The following is a 17529-nucleotide window of genomic DNA, read 5'->3' as shown; positions in this document are numbered from 1 at the left end:
AATTTCAAAGGGATAGTTTGAAATGCTGCTATAAAAATGCAGGGATTGAAGTGATGCTCTCAACATTAAAGTAGCAGAATTACAGCCTGGAAGAGAAGCTGGCAGTTTGAGAAGTACTGGTCTTAAATATTTTCTTTTTTAAAAATTTGCTAAGAATATTTGTATTTAGTAACTCTTCCTGAAGTTTTGAGTCTGACTGTTCTGTTTCTGTCTGTCAAAACCCTTTCTGGCACTTAATGCCAGCATAAGGAGCAAGTACAATCTCTTGATGGCTGTATCCTCCCAGCCTGTTTCTCCTGAATTAGTGCTGTGCTGTCACTGATACTAACCATTCCCTATTGTCTTCTGAAAAACAATGTCAGAAGTCCTTTAGATCACTTCTAGTTCTAATTTCTAACACTAATTTCTAGGAGCCTTCATTAAAATATTGGGGGACAATTTATTTGTGAGCATTCATCTATGATTTGTGAAGCCCTTGCATAATAAAAAAACTATAGGTATGCAATAAGGGGGAACAAATTCACAGAATCTGTAGCCTTATTCAGGTATGTGCAGAGATAAGCCCTCTAATAATTTTTTCATACAGTGTTTTTTAAAACCTGTAGGAAATGCCTCTTTCTGAAATGTATTTAATTTACCAAATGTCTTCTGGTCTGTTCAGAGTTAAGTGTTTTGAGAATTTCAGTAATTCCAAACATTTTTCCTCATTTTCTTTGCTGTAATTAACTGTTAGCCTTTTGCTCTGTATCGTACAGACCGAAATCGTTAATGCTCTTCAATGACTTTTTTCCTGGAATAGCAATTTTCAGTGGCTTGGCAATGTCAAGTAGAATTTCATAGCTTAGTGAGGGATTTGTGAAGAACTCTGTGGATTTTGGTTTGCTTTTCTTTGGCAAACCATAAATATCACAGATACATAGCAAATCAGGAAAGCATCTAGCAATTACTTTAATATATTCTTAATGACATTTTAGTTAGATGTTTTAGCTGGATTTGCAGTCCGGTTTCTGTCCTCTTTTGAAGATGAAGGCTGTGTATAATATGTGAGCAAAAAGTCCTGCATTCCTTGTAATCAGAATAACACGGCCTTTTTGAGAAACAATCTTTGCCTGAGAGGAGGATGCAGAGGGTGTTTTAGCCTTCCTCTTTGCCAGGGTGATGTGTCAGTTGGGGTCTTTTTACTTCAAACTCAGTATATCGGAAGTGATGGCCTTATCTGAATGTGTCAAATAAACTTTTACTCATTCTTCCTCCAGAACTTTCTCTTCCCTTCCCCGTTCTCCTCTCCCTTTACTGAGATTTGTCTACTGAAGGTTATATATATATATATATGGCTTTTTGAGACAAAAGATGCATGATGATTTAGAGACGTGACAATGCAAGAACGCTGTTCTGTGTTAGACTCTGAAGTGCCTCAATACCTTGGTTTATTTTATAATCTTTGGATAGTGCCTAAAGATACTCTCATCTACAAAAGAGTAATACATAACGTTTGTGCAGTACTTCACGTTTTCAGTGACATACAAATACGAGTCTGATAAAAAGACTGATTTACTTGATACACCAAATAAATGCTAATAGATGTTTTGTATTCTATGTTGTTATGGAAGTAGTATAAGTACTGACTGCAATTTGTGTAATTTCTTTTTGCAACAGAATGCAGTAAGTATGACTTGTTTGCGGTGCTGATTTTGATGCATGCCAAATTTTAACCTTCTCATCTAGAGCAATGCAAGTTTTGCAATCTCTGATTGATAATTGCAGTTGGTGTGAGGGGCAGTTTGATGTGGCTGAGAAAGTTTGGTGATCAGCTATGATTTTGCTTTACCTAAAACTAAAATGATAAAAATAATCTGTGCTACCTCAATATTTTGTAATCTGCTTGTGTGTTCTTAATCTCATTTTAGCAACCAGATCCTTAATTCAAACATTTAAATGATTGCAGTTGCCCTTAGTCGTAACAATTTTATCACCATAACTTGAGCTTCACAGGTATTGTATGGCAGACTTATTTGCTAGTGTAAAAAGGCATAGTGGTTTATTCTGCAAATTTTCAGGCTTCCTAAATAACCGAAGTATTCTTGATGACTAGTAATTAAGAAAGGGGAAAAAAAGAAAAAGTTAAGAGGCTGTGGTGAGGGAACCCTGCAACTCCAAAGCCAAGAAGAGAACACCAGCAGCGGATATCCAAAATTACTCTTGATTGCAGTTATTTCTGCAGATACATGTATGGAATTCTTAGAATATTAATGACTCTTTCAAGCACTGGAAAAAAAAACACTAAAGGTTCTGTTCCCTTTTTCTTTGTAAGGGGCATTTTTAACCACTCCTCCAGAATGAGCACCGGGCCTCCAAAGTGCTCTCATTTAAGATAACGTAGACGGAGTGGTGAACCACAGCTTTTATGCTGCAATCCTGGCCCTGGTGATGCTGGCAGCAAAAGTTCAGTTGACTGAAGTGGGAGGGCTTTACCTGTGCTGTCTAGGGGCTTGCTGCGGCCATCGTTTCTGTTGCTGACTTGTGTCCCTGTGGAAGCGTGTGGCTGGAATGTCGCAGCCCTGCTCCTGCATCAGTCCTCCTGTGCAGCTGGGATGGAGCAAGCTGCCGTGGCTGGAGTCGCTGAGCAGCCTTCCCACTGCCTGCCCCTCCTTCCAGGGTCTGATCTGTTCCCTCGTCCCTTCCGCAAAGGTTGACACGTGTGCTTGCTCCCTAAGCCAGTTTTATATAAATTAGCCTTTTAAAGGATTTTTGGATTATAAATTTCTTTTCATCCCCATCGCTTCATGGGGCAATTACATGAGCAGTTTGGCAGGGAGGAGGTGGGTTGACCTCTGGAGACAATAATCTCTTAACCCAGGCTCAGCTGCAACCAGAATAGCAGCTTGGGCCTCTGTCTGTAGTGAAATAGGACACTTCATCTGCCACTGAGCGATCCTGGTTGGAAAAGAGTTAATGCTACCATCATAATTTTATTTATCAGGACATGCAGGAGACTACATTTTACACACAGGGACAGATTAGCGCAGGCAAAACTTCCGTTGTTTATTCCCTGACACCACAGGCCTCCTTATGACCCCTCGCAAGGAATCGATACAGGCACATCGTGAATATAAACCTACAGAGTTTTTGTCCCTCCCAATGGAGAAAGCCTCAGGGAAGGATTTGGTCTAAAATTTCCAAACTAATCTCATTCTCAATAAAATATTACTCAAACCATCACATCGCAAAGCTGGAAGGACTAGTTAATAAAGCAGCTTGTTGACTTGCAGCTGCTGCAGTAACTTACTCCAGCTGAGTTCCAGGGTGTTTACACAACAGCAAATGCAAACATGTTTTATCTGACAGGACAACAGCTTTGAGCAATTCATTATCAACTACTGTAATGAGAAGTTGCAGCAGATCTTCATTGAACTTACCCTCAAAGAAGAGCAGGAGGAATACATCCGAGAGGTAATACTTACTGGATCTTCACTCATCCTCTCCTCTTCCCTTTGTCCCTGTAATGAAGGTACACAGGCATGCATGCTGGAACCTCTTTTCAGGGAACACAGTCACTTTTTGACCACAAGCCTGGCGTGGAGCATGTTTGTGTAGGACTGTGTGGTAGCTGTTAAGCAAAAAAGTTGGTTTTGTTACACATGATGAGTTCTCCAGGTATAAACCAGACCCAAATCTCATTCATTGGCAACAGTGACTGGAAGTTCTGAGCAAGGGCTAATTATTAGAAGACTAATGTTGTTTTCTGGTATTAATGCCATTACTCTACCACTTGTGTTTTGGGTGATGCAGTAGCATCTGGGACACACCCCAACAGCGGCTACAGCTAATTCTGTTTCAGAAGGGAATTGGGTGGGTGAAACAAGAGCATGCAAGATGAAAGAAACTACAAATAGATTTTGGTTCTAGTTTCCTTTCAGGGAAGTATTGAAGGGAGCTGCGTGAACTTTATGGGTAAATTTAAGACGTGCTTTGGAGCCCAGACTCTGGTGTTTGATGGTATTCTGTGAGTGAATGTTGAAGTTTTAATAGGTCTTAGCAGTACTCCCCGTGATACCCAGAGCTCAGGCAAAATACCAGCTCACAGCTGTGGAAACTGGCATGCACTGTCCGTGCTCAAATTGGATGATACCATTTTTCTGGGTAAACATTTTTAAAAATTTAATAAAGTACCTGCCTTATAATCCTGAGGATAATATGAAGTTTGGGCATGTCTTTTTTTCTTTTTGCGTTCAGTAGTGAAATTCTCGAAACACCATTACTGCAATTTGGTTCTTGAATGATATTTCAAATTCTCTGAGAAAACTAAACTGTAAGAAGTACCGCAGAATGCAAATTAAGAATGAAATGAATATTTTCTTTTTCCAGTCCTTTGCCCTACCAGTGTTACCTCCTGATGCATTGGCATCTCATCCTGGAAATTTTATCACTGATATTTGAAAAAAATTAGGATATTAGGAATATCTGAACAACAGCCAGACTCCAGATTTTTCAGATAGCTCATCTAAATTTAGCCCTCTTTCTTCCTCTCATTAAAAAAAAAAAAAAAAAAAAGCCAACTAAGATCTTAGAAATTTTAATCTCAGATGCTTGCAGTGAAATGGGCTTATTTCCTTATAATCAGTGGGAGTGTGGGCAGAGCGGTGCTGGGGCGGGTGGGGGGGTGGGAGGAGGCTGGCGGGGCGCCAGGGGAGTGCATGGGAAGCTGACACGGGTGGGGGAAAGGAATGGCAAGCGGGTTTGGCAGCTGCTCAAGGACAGTCATTTTGTGCAGATGATGTTAGTAGTAGATGATTGCATTTCTTTCTTAATAAATAAAATGTTGGTAAGCATATAGAATTAAATTTGAAAGTAGTATCTTAGTTAATGAATACAATTTAAATTGCCTAGAGAAAAAGCTCCCTTGATTGTTTTCCTGTTCAAACAATTTATTTTTTTTTTTCTAATAGGGAATTGAATGGACTCATATTGAGTATTTCAACAATGCTATAATTTGTGACCTAATAGAAAATGTAAGTTATGTTCAAGAATCTCCCTGAATAACTTTTAATACATGGATTGAATTTAGCTGTAAAGTCTCTACACATCCTCATGCACTTTGATTTTATAAAACAAGCCACTCGTATTATTCATCTTATTTTGTATGGTAAAAGTTTATTTTACTAAAACAATATTTTTTTATAAGCCTATATGTTACCTTGTTAGAAATGTTCAGCAGCACCTACACAAAAAAACCCAAAAGCCCAAGTACAAGACAACCCTTAAATGCTTACATTCATTGCTGTTTTCAATAGCAGATAGCCCATGCTGCATTACAAATGACTTTTTTTGTATATGGAAACTAGAAAACTCGATAACTTGTTACTGAGTGGTTTAGGTACAGAAAGTACTTGTATCTAATAAGAGGACATCCTGCAGATTTAGCGCAGCAAGAAAGATTAAATTCTTAAGAGTTGCAAAAGAACAGTTTTTAACCATTAACATAAAAAGTATGCTGGTTTTACCCATAAAATGGGTAAACTTACTTTCAGTTAAGTTGGAGTTACTTTACTCCAACTTACTTTCAGTTAAGTTGGAGTTTCTACAGTCTGAGTAAATGACATAAAATTCCAACATGAACTTCAAGATTCAGATCTCAGAAGCAGTCTTTCAAAAATGCAGATACTAAAAATTTGTTGAAAATGGGGTTGAGGAAGAGAGTCAACTTTTCGATGGCTTGAAGACTGTTTTTCTGGGTAGCAGAAGTCAAAACAGGAGAGAGTGGTCTCCTCTTTATGCCTTGATGGATATGTGATGGGAACAAACAGTAAAGCTCTTGTCTTGAAACTTCAGAACCAAACTGGAATCCTGGCCATGCTAGACGAAGAATGCCTGAGACCAGGAACTGTTACCGATGACACCTTTTTAGAAAAATTGAACCAAGTCTGTGCCACTCACCAGCATTTTGAGAGCAGGATGAGCAAGTGCTCCCGGTTCCTCAACGACACCTCCTTGCCTCACAGCTGCTTCAGGATTCAGCATTACGCTGGCAAGGTACCTGGTGAAGCGGGGAGTACTCAGGGTTTGGAGGGTGTTGTACCTGTGTGAAGCCTAGGTTTGGTACAGTGGGGAGGTTCTTCATCCATTAAATGATGTTACAGTAATGGAGGAGAATTGCTTGAGTCAATAGTTGATCAAAAAATCCAGACCTGTCTTAATCTTTTTCATCTTAAGCCTAAGATTCGTGATTTGGGCTGGAAGGTTTTCAGAGATCATGCTGCTCTAGTTGAAATCAAGGGCAGTACTCCTTTCAGCAAAGGAGAAGGATGTCCCATGTGCTTTGGTGGTGAACTGCTTGTGCTGTTTGGTCTCTGGAAATAAAAATGTTGTTTAGAATGACAAAAATTCACACACATCTGAAGACAAGATATTTTGGAAAACATGTTCTTTGTCACTGAACTAGCTGAAGTCCTTAGTCATGTTGATGAGAAAGTCGAGTTTTTGTACATTTGAAGGGGCTGGGTTTATTTTGACAGCTTGTGTGTTTAAACAGATGGAAGAGAAAGCTATACAGAGGGCTTGCAAATGTATTTACTTTTTACTACATAAGCAGTATGAATAAATACAAGTCTGATAGCTTTTGATGTATCACTTTTTATTAATGAAATTAATGACTTTTTATTAATGAAAATTAAAAATCATTAAATTTGTAAAAAGAAGACAACTTATTTTTTTAAAAAAAATTAAAAGTAAGCATAGGGGTTGAAACTCTACACCTCTTGTTTGAATCTGCTGAACTGTTTCACAGAGTAATGAATATTCCGGAAGTGTTCCGCTCTGGTAGGATTGTTTCATACTTCCCTATTTTTTAATATTTTCTCAATCTTACAATTTTGAATAGTTCAATAATTTGCTCATACGAAATAGTGCTGCAAATACTTTCTACCTTTGAGGCAGCCATTCATTAACTTTACATTATGTATTTGCTAAGAATATTTTGCAATTGCATATAATCTATCAGGGATTAATACTTAGGAACTTCTTTGGTTGTCCCAATTCCAAGTGAATTGAAAATACCCCAGTGCTTTGAGAAGGACTGCAAACAGACTCTGTCTTAGCAGGCGGTGAGGGTCTTCGACTGTTACTGGCATTCGCTTACCCAGTAGAGCAGTCAGTGAATTCCTCCTATTTTGGGCGGAATGTTGTTTTTCCATCCTCAGCTGAGAACATTTTGATCTTGTCACTGGACAACAAAAGTTTGATTCTCCTTTTATGAAATATAAGCAAGTTCATATGAAGAGTTTTTTTTCAGTAGTGGCATTTACCACACCTGTCAGAAACAGAAACATGTACTCCAAAGAAAAATGTCACCTGAGTACCCAGTCACTTGCTGTTGTGTGAAATATGGCTGTGTCAGTACTAGTTTTATTCAGTATTCTGTGTACATAGTACATATCTACACAGAACTGAGAAATCACGAAGCTGAAGAATGTGTGTTACCAGCCAGATGACTTGTCAAAATTAATCAAACTAAATTCCCTACCCTCAAAAATTAAAAAAGCCAGTAGCAATCTGAGATTCCAAGTTCCCCTGGACGCCTCCTGGGTCTCCAGCTGCAGGTCAGAGCTTTGCATTCATGCTTGTTGTCATTGGACTGTTTTCCTGGTAAAAGTCCTTTAAAAGAACAGTCCCCTGAGGACTGCACAGATAGCTGCTGGCTGCTTCCATATCAAAAGGTGATATTTCATATCTTGTTTGGATTAGGCAAATAACGTAAGCATTACTATTTTGAAGGGAAAGGGTATTTTTGCTGTTGTGATTCAAAAAAGAGGGAGAAAACCTTTTGTCGGCCAAAAAAGGATTGTTTTGGAGTATTGGCAAGTGGTGCTGTTTCAGAGTTATCACAGAAGAAGGGTTTTTAAAGTTCAGAAACCAGAATTGATCAGCACAAGGAACTGTTAGCAGTGTGAGAAAATGCATCATTCTCAAGAGGCGTGTTCACAGAAATTTTGCTCGACAAAAAGTCTTCCAAATGTCAAATTTAAAAGGAAACCTGAAATGTCTTTAGTTTGTTTTGGATAGTGAGAAAGAAGGCAAAATCAATTTCTTGGTTCAATTTTAAATTGGCCTGTGTTATAGTTCAAAACATGCTCTGATGAGACTTTTCTGTATCGTTCAGGTTATGTACCAGGTGGAAGGATTTGTTGACAAAAATAATGATCTTCTGTACCGTGACCTCTCCCAGGCCATGTGGAAGGCCAGTCATTCTCTTATCAAAGCGTTGTTCCCAGAAGGTAACCCCGCTAAGATCAATCTAAAGAGACCACCGACAGCAGGTTCACAGTTCAAGGCTTCGGTTGCTACCCTGATGAAAAATCTTCAGACAAAAAATCCAAACTACATTAGGTAAATTACCCTATGACAAAGCTTTGGTGGATTTGTTTGCCAAAGTTAAAAAAAAAAAAAAAAAAAAAAAAATTAAAAAAACCCCATGATATCCAAGGGTAAACTATTGGAATCTATGGTATAAACTCAAAATAATAGTTGTTGACGCGTACAATGCTGCAAACAAGTGTCCCTGTTCGTTTCACTCTCCAGGTGCATCAAACCCAATGACAAAAAAGCTGCACATGTTTTCAATGATGCCCTGGTGTGCCACCAGATCCGCTACCTCGGTCTTCTGGAGAACGTCCGGGTCAGAAGGGCAGGTTATGCATTCAGGCAGGCGTACGAGCCTTGCCTGGAAAGGTACAAAATGCTGTGCAAGCAGACGTGGCCCCACTGGAGAGGACCAGCCAGGTAGGAAGACATCACTATTCTTACCTGTCCTGCTCCAATAATTCAAATTACTATCTTCCACATGTTCTGATTTTTTAAAATTTTTTTTTTTATTTATTTAATGAACTTTCAAGTATTTTAAAAGGAAATTAAGCCATCGAGGCTCAAGTGTTCTACTTGTATGTTGTTCCTCAGCATCTTGTTGGATGAGTTCATTCACTGGGAAACCTGTACTTTTCAGTAGGCTAAAAATTACAGTTCCTTGGCAAAGGAGATGATTTTAGTCATGAACTAATCTACTAATGGAAAAGATTTTGCACGTGAGCTAGGAGAGCATGTTGTTTTTAGAATATATTGCAGCCTTTACTGATTTGGGCCTGAAAGAAAGCAGCGGGAGAGAGAGTGAGTGGCTGGAGTGGAATAAAAATGACAAGGAGGTCTGGAATGATCAGGACACTTATCTTTAATAACCAGCTTTCAAAGTGTAGGAACACCCATTTCTTTGAAGACAGTCACGCAGTCTTCCTCTGTCTTTTCAAGAAAAACACTAAATAATGATTTGTGATTTACCTCTTGCAAATCAATTGTATTAAATAGGTAATCTTAAATTGCATGTTATTCACATGTATTTTTGCTGATGAAGTCTTGGGTAGGCAAATGAGCTTCTCTTAATTCTTTATACACGTGGCAACCAATAGCATAATTTAAATTTCTTTCATAATAGATTAATATCTTTGGCTAAAGTTTAAATCTTTAGTTTTTCAAGATAACGGTGGAAGTGCAGTATTGGTAACAATAGCATTGTTAGAATCCTCACAAAGTTCTGTGCAATTAGTCTCTTTTTTGTTGACGTTTATAAAATGCAGTTGGTGGAGTATGGAACATTAGCATTTGTTAAACTTGTCAGTCTTTCACATTTTGACATTAGAGTGAGAGCTCTTCCTTTTTTTTTTCTTTTTTTTTTTTTAAAGTAAAATCATTATAGATGTAGGGAAAAAGAGGCCATTGCTGATGATATTAAATAAAAATTGCTCTTTTTTCTTCAAATTATTCCGAATCTTTACAGTTATTATTCTTGCCTTTAGCTAACTAACCAGTGAGTGAGTTAGGTTTTCAATCTTCTTATGTCAAGCACTATTTAAGAATTTAAAATACGCTTTCACATACTTTCCATAAATTAATCTGTCAGTATGTAAAGTAAGAAGTCTTAGAGCTGGGAGTCATGTTTGCTAAGCTCATTTACTTCTTATTAGGGCTGGAGTAAAGGTACTGTTTAATGAATTGAAAATCCCTGAAGAAGAATTTTCATTTGGTAGATCAAAGATATTCATCCGCAACCCAAGAACGGTAAGTGAAAAATGTCTTTCCCTGCAAAACCAAGCCATTTTTCAGGAGGATAGCCTGTTATGAACTGCATAATTCACTAGCTGGTTACTACAGATTTTTCTAGATACAGTGCTTTGATACATTGCTGTGGAATATAGCATTAAAAAAGGCACTTTTTAACATTAGGCCTATTATAATTGGTGTGAATCAAGACACTACAATAGCTGTCAGCCTGAATTTGATGTAACTTTCATGCACTGACTTGTGGCAACATATCTGCCACAATCCATGTTGATGGATCTGCCTACAGCTCTGAAGATGAATAAACCAAAACGCATCTGAAGGGGGACTTGAATGATGGAGAGATTTCTCTTGCAATAGCTGTGCTTATGGGTTTTTTGGTCTCTTCTCCCCTACTGTTTTTCTTCCAATGTCAAACAAAACCCTAAAAACCATCACACCCAGCTCTTCAAACTAGAAGATCTGAGAAAGCAGCGGTTGGAGGACTTGGCTACTCTAATTGAGAAGATTTATAGAGGTTGGAAGTGCCGCACACGCTTCTTGTTAATGAAGAAAAGCCAGATTGTGATTGCTTCCTGGTACAGGAGATATGCAGTAAGATAATACTCATACTAAATGGGGGGTTCTTTTTATTCTTTAATATGTTTTTTCCAATAACCCTCATGATATTTTTCCTTGATATGTATGGAGAATTGTTGAAAGAATTCAATTTTATGCTAGTATTTAAGTACTAAAAATGTGAATAAAAGAAAATTTCATTTCTGGTGACCACTATTAAGTATTTACTTTGCACTTAAATAATTAAAAAGCTCACCAGAGCCCTTTAGCTCTGGGAGAGCCGGATTTTGTGGCCCAGCTGGGAAGAGTCTTTTTCATTCACCTAAAATGCTGTGCTTCTGGCTCTTAGAGTGCTCTCAAAACACATGGTTAATGTGTAAAAAATGTTCAGTAATATACATGTGCAACTCTGTGGAATTCAGTCATTCCTAAGGCTTTTTGTATTTTTGCCTTATTTGGAACCTTTTGCATTTGAGGCTCAAGAATGCTGCTTGGGAGGATCCCAGGGATTTATTTTAATTATAGCATGTAAGACTCGTAGCTCAGTAGTTGTTATTGACACAGTTCTAAAACAGTTCCAGATCTGTTTGTAGACTGGGTATTCTGTGTCATGACTCTCTCATGCCTTTTTCATCAGCTGGTAAATAACACTGACTTATATGATAAAAGATTAATTGTTTTTAAGTTTTAAAACAATTTTTAAACATCTCAGCTGCATTTTGTTATTGTGTTCATATCAGGAAGCTTGATAAAATATATGATATGGAAAGAAAGCATCTTCTTAAACTGCAAGTTGCAGAATTTACAATTGCTGTTTTTCAGTTGACAAGCAATTCTGTTTATCATCTTGAAAGCCAGTAGTATTTGGTTTGGTTACCTTGGATAATTAGAAAGAAGCATGGATAACTTGAAAAAAGTATCAATAAATGCTTTTTCACTGTAAAAACTCTTCTCTCAACTTCTGTGATTGAATGTATGTACTGTTTCTACAAACAGCATAATTACAGAATTGCATTGTGCCCATATGGCTTCATTATGATTTCATACAATCTTAATGAATTAAAAATGGAGTTACCACAGCTAGATTGGCACAGCTTTTAATATAAAGAAACAGAAACAAATACGTGACCAAATTCACATCATTGTGGATTTCTTAACTGTAGACCCTTATTGATTTAGCGGTGAAACATGGCAGCAATTGTCTTTGAATGCAGGATGAAGTCATAGCAAGACCCTTAGAATTACTTACGGGTGACGATAGAGATATTTCCTCAACCTCTTCATGTAGACGAAGGGCACCATTCTCCTAACCCAACATGACTTTAGGCACTGTGATTCGAAAGGTTTCATAAGGAATGTGTATCCCTTCCATGAACAAAGCTTTCTGACAACAACTTGTGCCGGAGGCTTGGCTAAAGGATCTGCAGACACTCGTCTGTCTGTCCCCTCACAAGGCATGGCAGACATCTGTCATGGCATGAATGTGCCCTTGATGTGGCCCAGAGGGGATTCTCTCTAGCTCCCTCACAGAGATGTTCACTGTAATTGAGTGGGCTGAGTGTGACGTCTAAAACCATGTTGCGAAGTCTGTTAACTGTTGTTCACTTAGTATTACACTAACTACTGGTCTACTGGAGAATTGAGCTTTTTAGAAGGAAAAGCCTCAGCTGTCCAGGAAGTTTATTGTTCAACCAGCATACTTGCATAATACTCCAGCATGTCATTCAAAAATCCATGGGTTGGTTTTTTTTCCTATTCCTGAGTTATCATCAGCATTTGGCATTATAATGGGGCTGTGGGTAACAGGAACAGCGCAAGTCTTATGAAAACATGGTAAAAAGCTTAGCCAACAAACCTGACCAATTGTGATGGTTTGTATGCTACTCTGTTGGTGGGAAAGACAAATAAAGCTGTTACTGTAAGCATTTAATCCATGTCACTTTTGTGCTGCTGACCATGAACTTACTGTTTCTGTAAACAGAGTGTGACATTGTCCATGCAGCATTGTTGATGTGCTTTGTTTCGAGTTGAACACAGAGTCTACACTCTGATCTGCTTGGTCAAAATTTGTTCACTTTTTACATATAGTGCTTGTTTCCTTAATCATATTTTCAAATGGAAGTAATGAAGGTTTTATTATACAATATTTTACAGTTGCATTATTCTGTTCTAAGCATCACATATTTATTTCCAATACAGCAACAAAAGAAGTATCAGAAGATAAAGAGTTCAGCTATTATAGTCCAGTCTTACATCAGAGGATGGAAGGTGAGTTTCCTGTTACTGCAGCTGTATGTATGCACATGGTGCAGTAAGGAGTAGGCCAGAAAACACATTTCAAGTGCACTGAGCCTCCTAACTTTCATGCCTTCTGTCCATTGAGCTGTGGCTGTGCCACAGCTGGTATTAAACACTCATGTTTGCCATAGAAGAGGTGAGTTTGGGATATCTGCTTGTAGCCTGGGCTCTAAATCCCTGCAAACAGTGCAAGTAGAAGGCTGGGACCTCACTAAACTACTGGGTTATCCTCGGGGCATCTTCTGCCCTTAATAAATACTTTGTATTTATTGTTTTGTTTAAATGAGTTAGAAATATCCTTTCAGTCTAACTGTTGATGTGCTGTCTTTGCCCGTAAGTGTTATTTGAAGAAAACTGGGTAAAAGCATCACCTTGAGTTACGGTTTTCTGTTTGTCATTGGAGAACGTGCTCTTTTGTGGTAGCACTGCCATGGATAAAAGCCTGGTGTGAAAGCAGCCTTAAGTGTGACCTAAAGCCAGGCAATTTACTTGTGATTTATTCTTTATTGCAGTCTACGTGGATATGACATATACTATGATGAGGAAAAGTATTGTTGCCATTGTACAGACAGACATATAGATATCTCAGGTGATGCTGCAAGTCTGGGAGAAAATTAAAAATTGAACTAAAATCCCCTGAACTGCCAGTCCCAAAATCTCACTTACACACAGAATCCTCCCTGGAGAGGCAAATGTCAGGCTGTGTAGCATTTATTAAATTATTTTCTTGGGAGTTTGGAGGCATTTTGTTTTGCTTTTGCCTTTCTTTACAGGTTGCAGTGCCTTAGTTTAACATCATTAAGAAATTATAGTTGTTTGTTTGAATAAAATAATGTTTTCAATTGTTTACAGGCTCGGAAACTTCTTCGGGAACTTAAGCATCAGAAGCGTTGTAATGAGGCTGCAACAATAATTGCTGCTTATTGGCATGGTACCCAGGTAAGAAAATGGCAATATATGGTGCACATAATTGTCTCTACGTAGAATGAAGAAGGCCCTTCAGGATAAAGTTATCTGGGAATACGTTCAGTGGCTTAAACTACCAATTTTTATGTTTCTCTTTGCTGCTAACATGTTTTAGCTGGTGCAGTCTGGGACTCTGGGACACGCTTTAATATTTGCTGTTTGTAGTGAATGGTTTCTTTCTTCCTTTCCTGCACCATTGGGAACTTGCAGTAACCTTTTCTTTCCTAAGCTTTTCTATATCCCATTTTCAAATGCATCACAGGCGCGAAGGGAACTGAGACGACTGAAGGAGGAGGCTAGAAATAAACATGCTATTGCTGTTATTTGGGCTTACTGGCTTGGATATAAGGTACTTCATGCACATGTCATATGCCTCTCTTCATTACCCAACAATATCAACATTTAATCAGTAGTAAATAGTGAGAATTCATGACTAATACAATTGACTTTAAAATAATAGAGCATGAGCATTGATTCCTTCCATTTCCATTCATGCCACACTTAATAAACCTGACAACGTTCTGTATGTCAGTTTTCTGTAGAGTAGGAAATTTCTTTGCATGGCAGCCAAGTAGTGATTTGCACTAACAAGCCATTAGACTAGATTAAAAATTACTGGATTGCGGTATTCTCAAATTAGGAAATGCATTTAACCACATGTAAATATGCAAAGCATGGTTTGCGGGGGGAGAGAAGGTTGGGTTTTTTTGGTGTGGTTCCCCCCCCGCCCCCCAACAAGTGCTTTCAGTGACACTGAGTGATCCAGTTGAGATTTTCACCAGGCTATATATTCTGTACCCTGAACGTCTTAATTTTCAAGTTCAAACCAATGCTATTAAGTTTTACTAAATTTTGATTTTAATTGGTTTAATCGATTCTCTAGCTGTGACTTGAACCAGTTGAGAAAATTTCAGTAAGTACAAGTAATGCATGGTTTTATGACCTGATCTTTTAGCAGAAAATGATGTTAGTTTGCAATTCTAAACTTACAGCCCTAGAAAAATCTCAGGAATTCCAGCATCAGCTGTTTGTTTTCAGAAGCTAAGTCCCACTGAAAGATTCTTGCTAATCCCCAGCCTGCAGTTGTGGGTTATGTGAACGTTTGAAATGCTGTTCACTAAAGGCCAAAAATTTATTGGTTTCAATTAATAAATTCGTAACTCAGTTGAAAACTGCATTCAGTAAGTACGTTAAGTTTAGAACATCTTTCAGTTATTATTTAGGTTGGAGAGGAGTGGGGGTTGTTGTCAGAACACCTTGCCAACTAGATGGAGAAATTTGCTCAAATTACATCTGGAGTATAGTGCCAAGTTTGACCTTTGCTATTTTGATATAAATCTATTAGATTTCTAATGAAATGGCAGCCCTGGGAATCCAAACAAACATGTGCAGTATTTCCCTCATTCTTGGGAGACTCTTCGTCTTTTCAGTTCTAGCTTGATATTTAGGTAGCTATGTAATTTGACAGACACACTGTTTCCTCTACATCTAAGTGCAATACATTGATAATTTATTTTATTTTTAACCAGAGTTCCTTTCACACCCAAAATTGCTCAGTACTGCAGAAGTGATAATTTACTTTCCTAGGTTTAAGGTGTTCTTTAGAATTAAAAAGGACACATCCAGAAAGCGATGCAATAGTGTTAGCTGTGTTAGAGCTCCTCATTTATATACATAGTAGATTTGGAGAATTTTTAAAATGTTTTAGTGGTTATTTTTCTCAATTGGCTTACAGGAAATTCTTGACAAATTGCTACCTTATTCCTTAAATATAATAATATATATATATATTATTTTTCTCAATTGGCTTACAGGAATTTCTTGACAAATCGACACCTTATTCCTTAAATATTATAATATATATATAACTTCAAAGATAATAATCTAAATTGAATTAAGATTAGAAAAAGAATTACAGTATCTGATAAAACTTGTTATTGGTGTGATGTTTTATCTTTTCCCAGGGGAATATTTAAAACAAAAGTTTCTGGAAGTTATCTTCAGAGATCACTTGCTTTACCGAAATAAAACAATAAAAAAGTTATAGACCACAAGTACTTAGTTTCCTTCCTTTTCACAAGACAGACAAATACTTAGCTTTGCAGAGTCCTTGTTTTTATAGTACTGTATAGTAGGAGCTTTTGTGCCCAGCAGATGAGTGAAAACATATTCTTTATGAGAGCCTAGATGTAATGCAAATTAACCTCTCTAGCTACATCAGAAAAGCAGAACCGGCACAGCCTGGAACTGCTGTTGCCCAAGTCTGTTTGACGGCATATAACTTTACAACTGCAGACATATCTCTAGAGTTGCTGATCCTATAATACTGGAACTTTTTGTTTTTGCTTGACTTGTATCATCAGATAACTGGTATCTCTGAAAATGCGAGATTCTTTTAAGTTGCCTACACATGCTTTTGTGTTTAGAATACTCTGCAAATTGCTTTCCTAAAATGGGAGTGGTTGATGAAATGTAGGTAGGTGCCTATCTCTTTGTACGTGAGGAAGGCGCTAGGTTTGGGGGGTTTACCCCTTCATTCCATAAAGACAGACATAATTTACCAGGCTGAAGAATATTTTTTTAAAGTACATATAGAACAGAATTAAAAATACCCTCCAGAATAAAAGCCCTCTATACAGTGCAGGTAATTCACCCTGGTGTACATAGTTCCAGGGTTGATTCTGTTCTGCCCAGGCACTTGCCAGTGGAAGAAGTGACTAGATAGTGAGATTTTAGTAATTCCTGATTTTCATACGCATCTTTTTGCTGAAGCAGTTGCAGGCAAAGTTCTCCATTAGAATCAAGTTATGAGACTGACTTACCACTGATTGCGAGGTGTGCACAGAAAAGAAGATGGAAACGCTGATAGCAAATAATGGGGCTGACAAAATTCTTATCTGTGCATGCCACTTAAGCAGCAACGGAGGCTTTTTTTGACCTCCTGTGTGGCTTCACACCAATTCACACAGACATGCTGGGTTTTAAAGGTTAAACGCTGTTCTTTCATCTTTCTGTATCTTGATTGTAAGTTGGCTGTTCTGTTTGGGAGAAGCCTTTTCCTGGTGGTTGTGCTATCTGCATCGGGCTGTCTCTTTTGTTCACTATCTAAACCTTTTAGGCTCGAAGGGAATTGAAACGCTTGAAGGAGGAGGCTAGGCGTAAGCATGCTGTTGCAGTCATTTGGGCTTACTGGCTTGGACTGAAGGTACTTTCTCAAACACTCCCATCTGTCAACGTGAACTCGATAAAGCGTGGCACCTTACTAACTCTTAATAAAGAAGCAGTTGTGTGGGCTCACTAGTAGGGATGATATTTACACAGAATTGCATTGCTTAATTTTGTCGTGGACTTTCATGACTCATAAGCTGAAAATGCCTCATTCAGAGCAATATTTAGGCATCAGGTGTTTTTGGCCATATCGGGAATTTCAGTTTTCAAGTGAAAGACAAATGTCAGGTTGAAAGGACCCTATTATGGTTGTTGACTTAAAAACCTGACCTACGTTGGCAAAGATCCTATCCAGATTACAAGCATGTATTTTCTTATTGTGACCTCTGCTTGTTTGAATGGGAAGTAGGGTGGAGCTGTTTGACTCTCACTGCTGCT

The 17529-nt window shown here is 38.0% G+C and overlaps 1 protein-coding gene across 3 annotated transcripts in view; it reads left to right on the top strand.

Moving 5' to 3' along the window:
* Positions 1-17529, top strand: part of MYO1B (myosin IB) — a 114043-nt gene that overhangs the window by 80947 nt on the left and 15567 nt on the right. Inside the window, exons 14-24 of one of the 3 annotated variants that reach the window (XM_074145753.1) lie at positions 3346-3450; positions 4947-5009; positions 5830-6030; positions 8156-8382; positions 8575-8775; positions 10008-10101; positions 10546-10695; positions 12859-12927; positions 13810-13896; positions 14186-14272; positions 17042-17128. In XM_074145753.1, the coding sequence (XP_074001854.1) occupies positions 3346-3450; positions 4947-5009; positions 5830-6030; positions 8156-8382; positions 8575-8775; positions 10008-10101; positions 10546-10695; positions 12859-12927; positions 13810-13896; positions 14186-14272; positions 17042-17128 (1371 nt within the window). The remainder of the gene's footprint in view (positions 1-3345; positions 3451-4946; positions 5010-5829; positions 6031-8155; positions 8383-8574; positions 8776-10007; positions 10102-10545; positions 10696-12858; positions 12928-13809; positions 13897-14185; positions 14273-17041; positions 17129-17529) is intronic. The other 2 variants (XM_074145754.1, XM_074145755.1) reach the window with 2 other exon arrangements.

Source organism: Numenius arquata, chromosome 3, assembly GCF_964106895.1.
Source record: "Numenius arquata chromosome 3, bNumArq3.hap1.1, whole genome shotgun sequence".
NCBI lineage: Eukaryota > Metazoa > Chordata > Aves > Charadriiformes > Scolopacidae > Numenius > Numenius arquata.
Note: the sequence above shows the minus strand (reverse complement) of the source record. Positions and strands in the feature narration are given on the sequence as shown.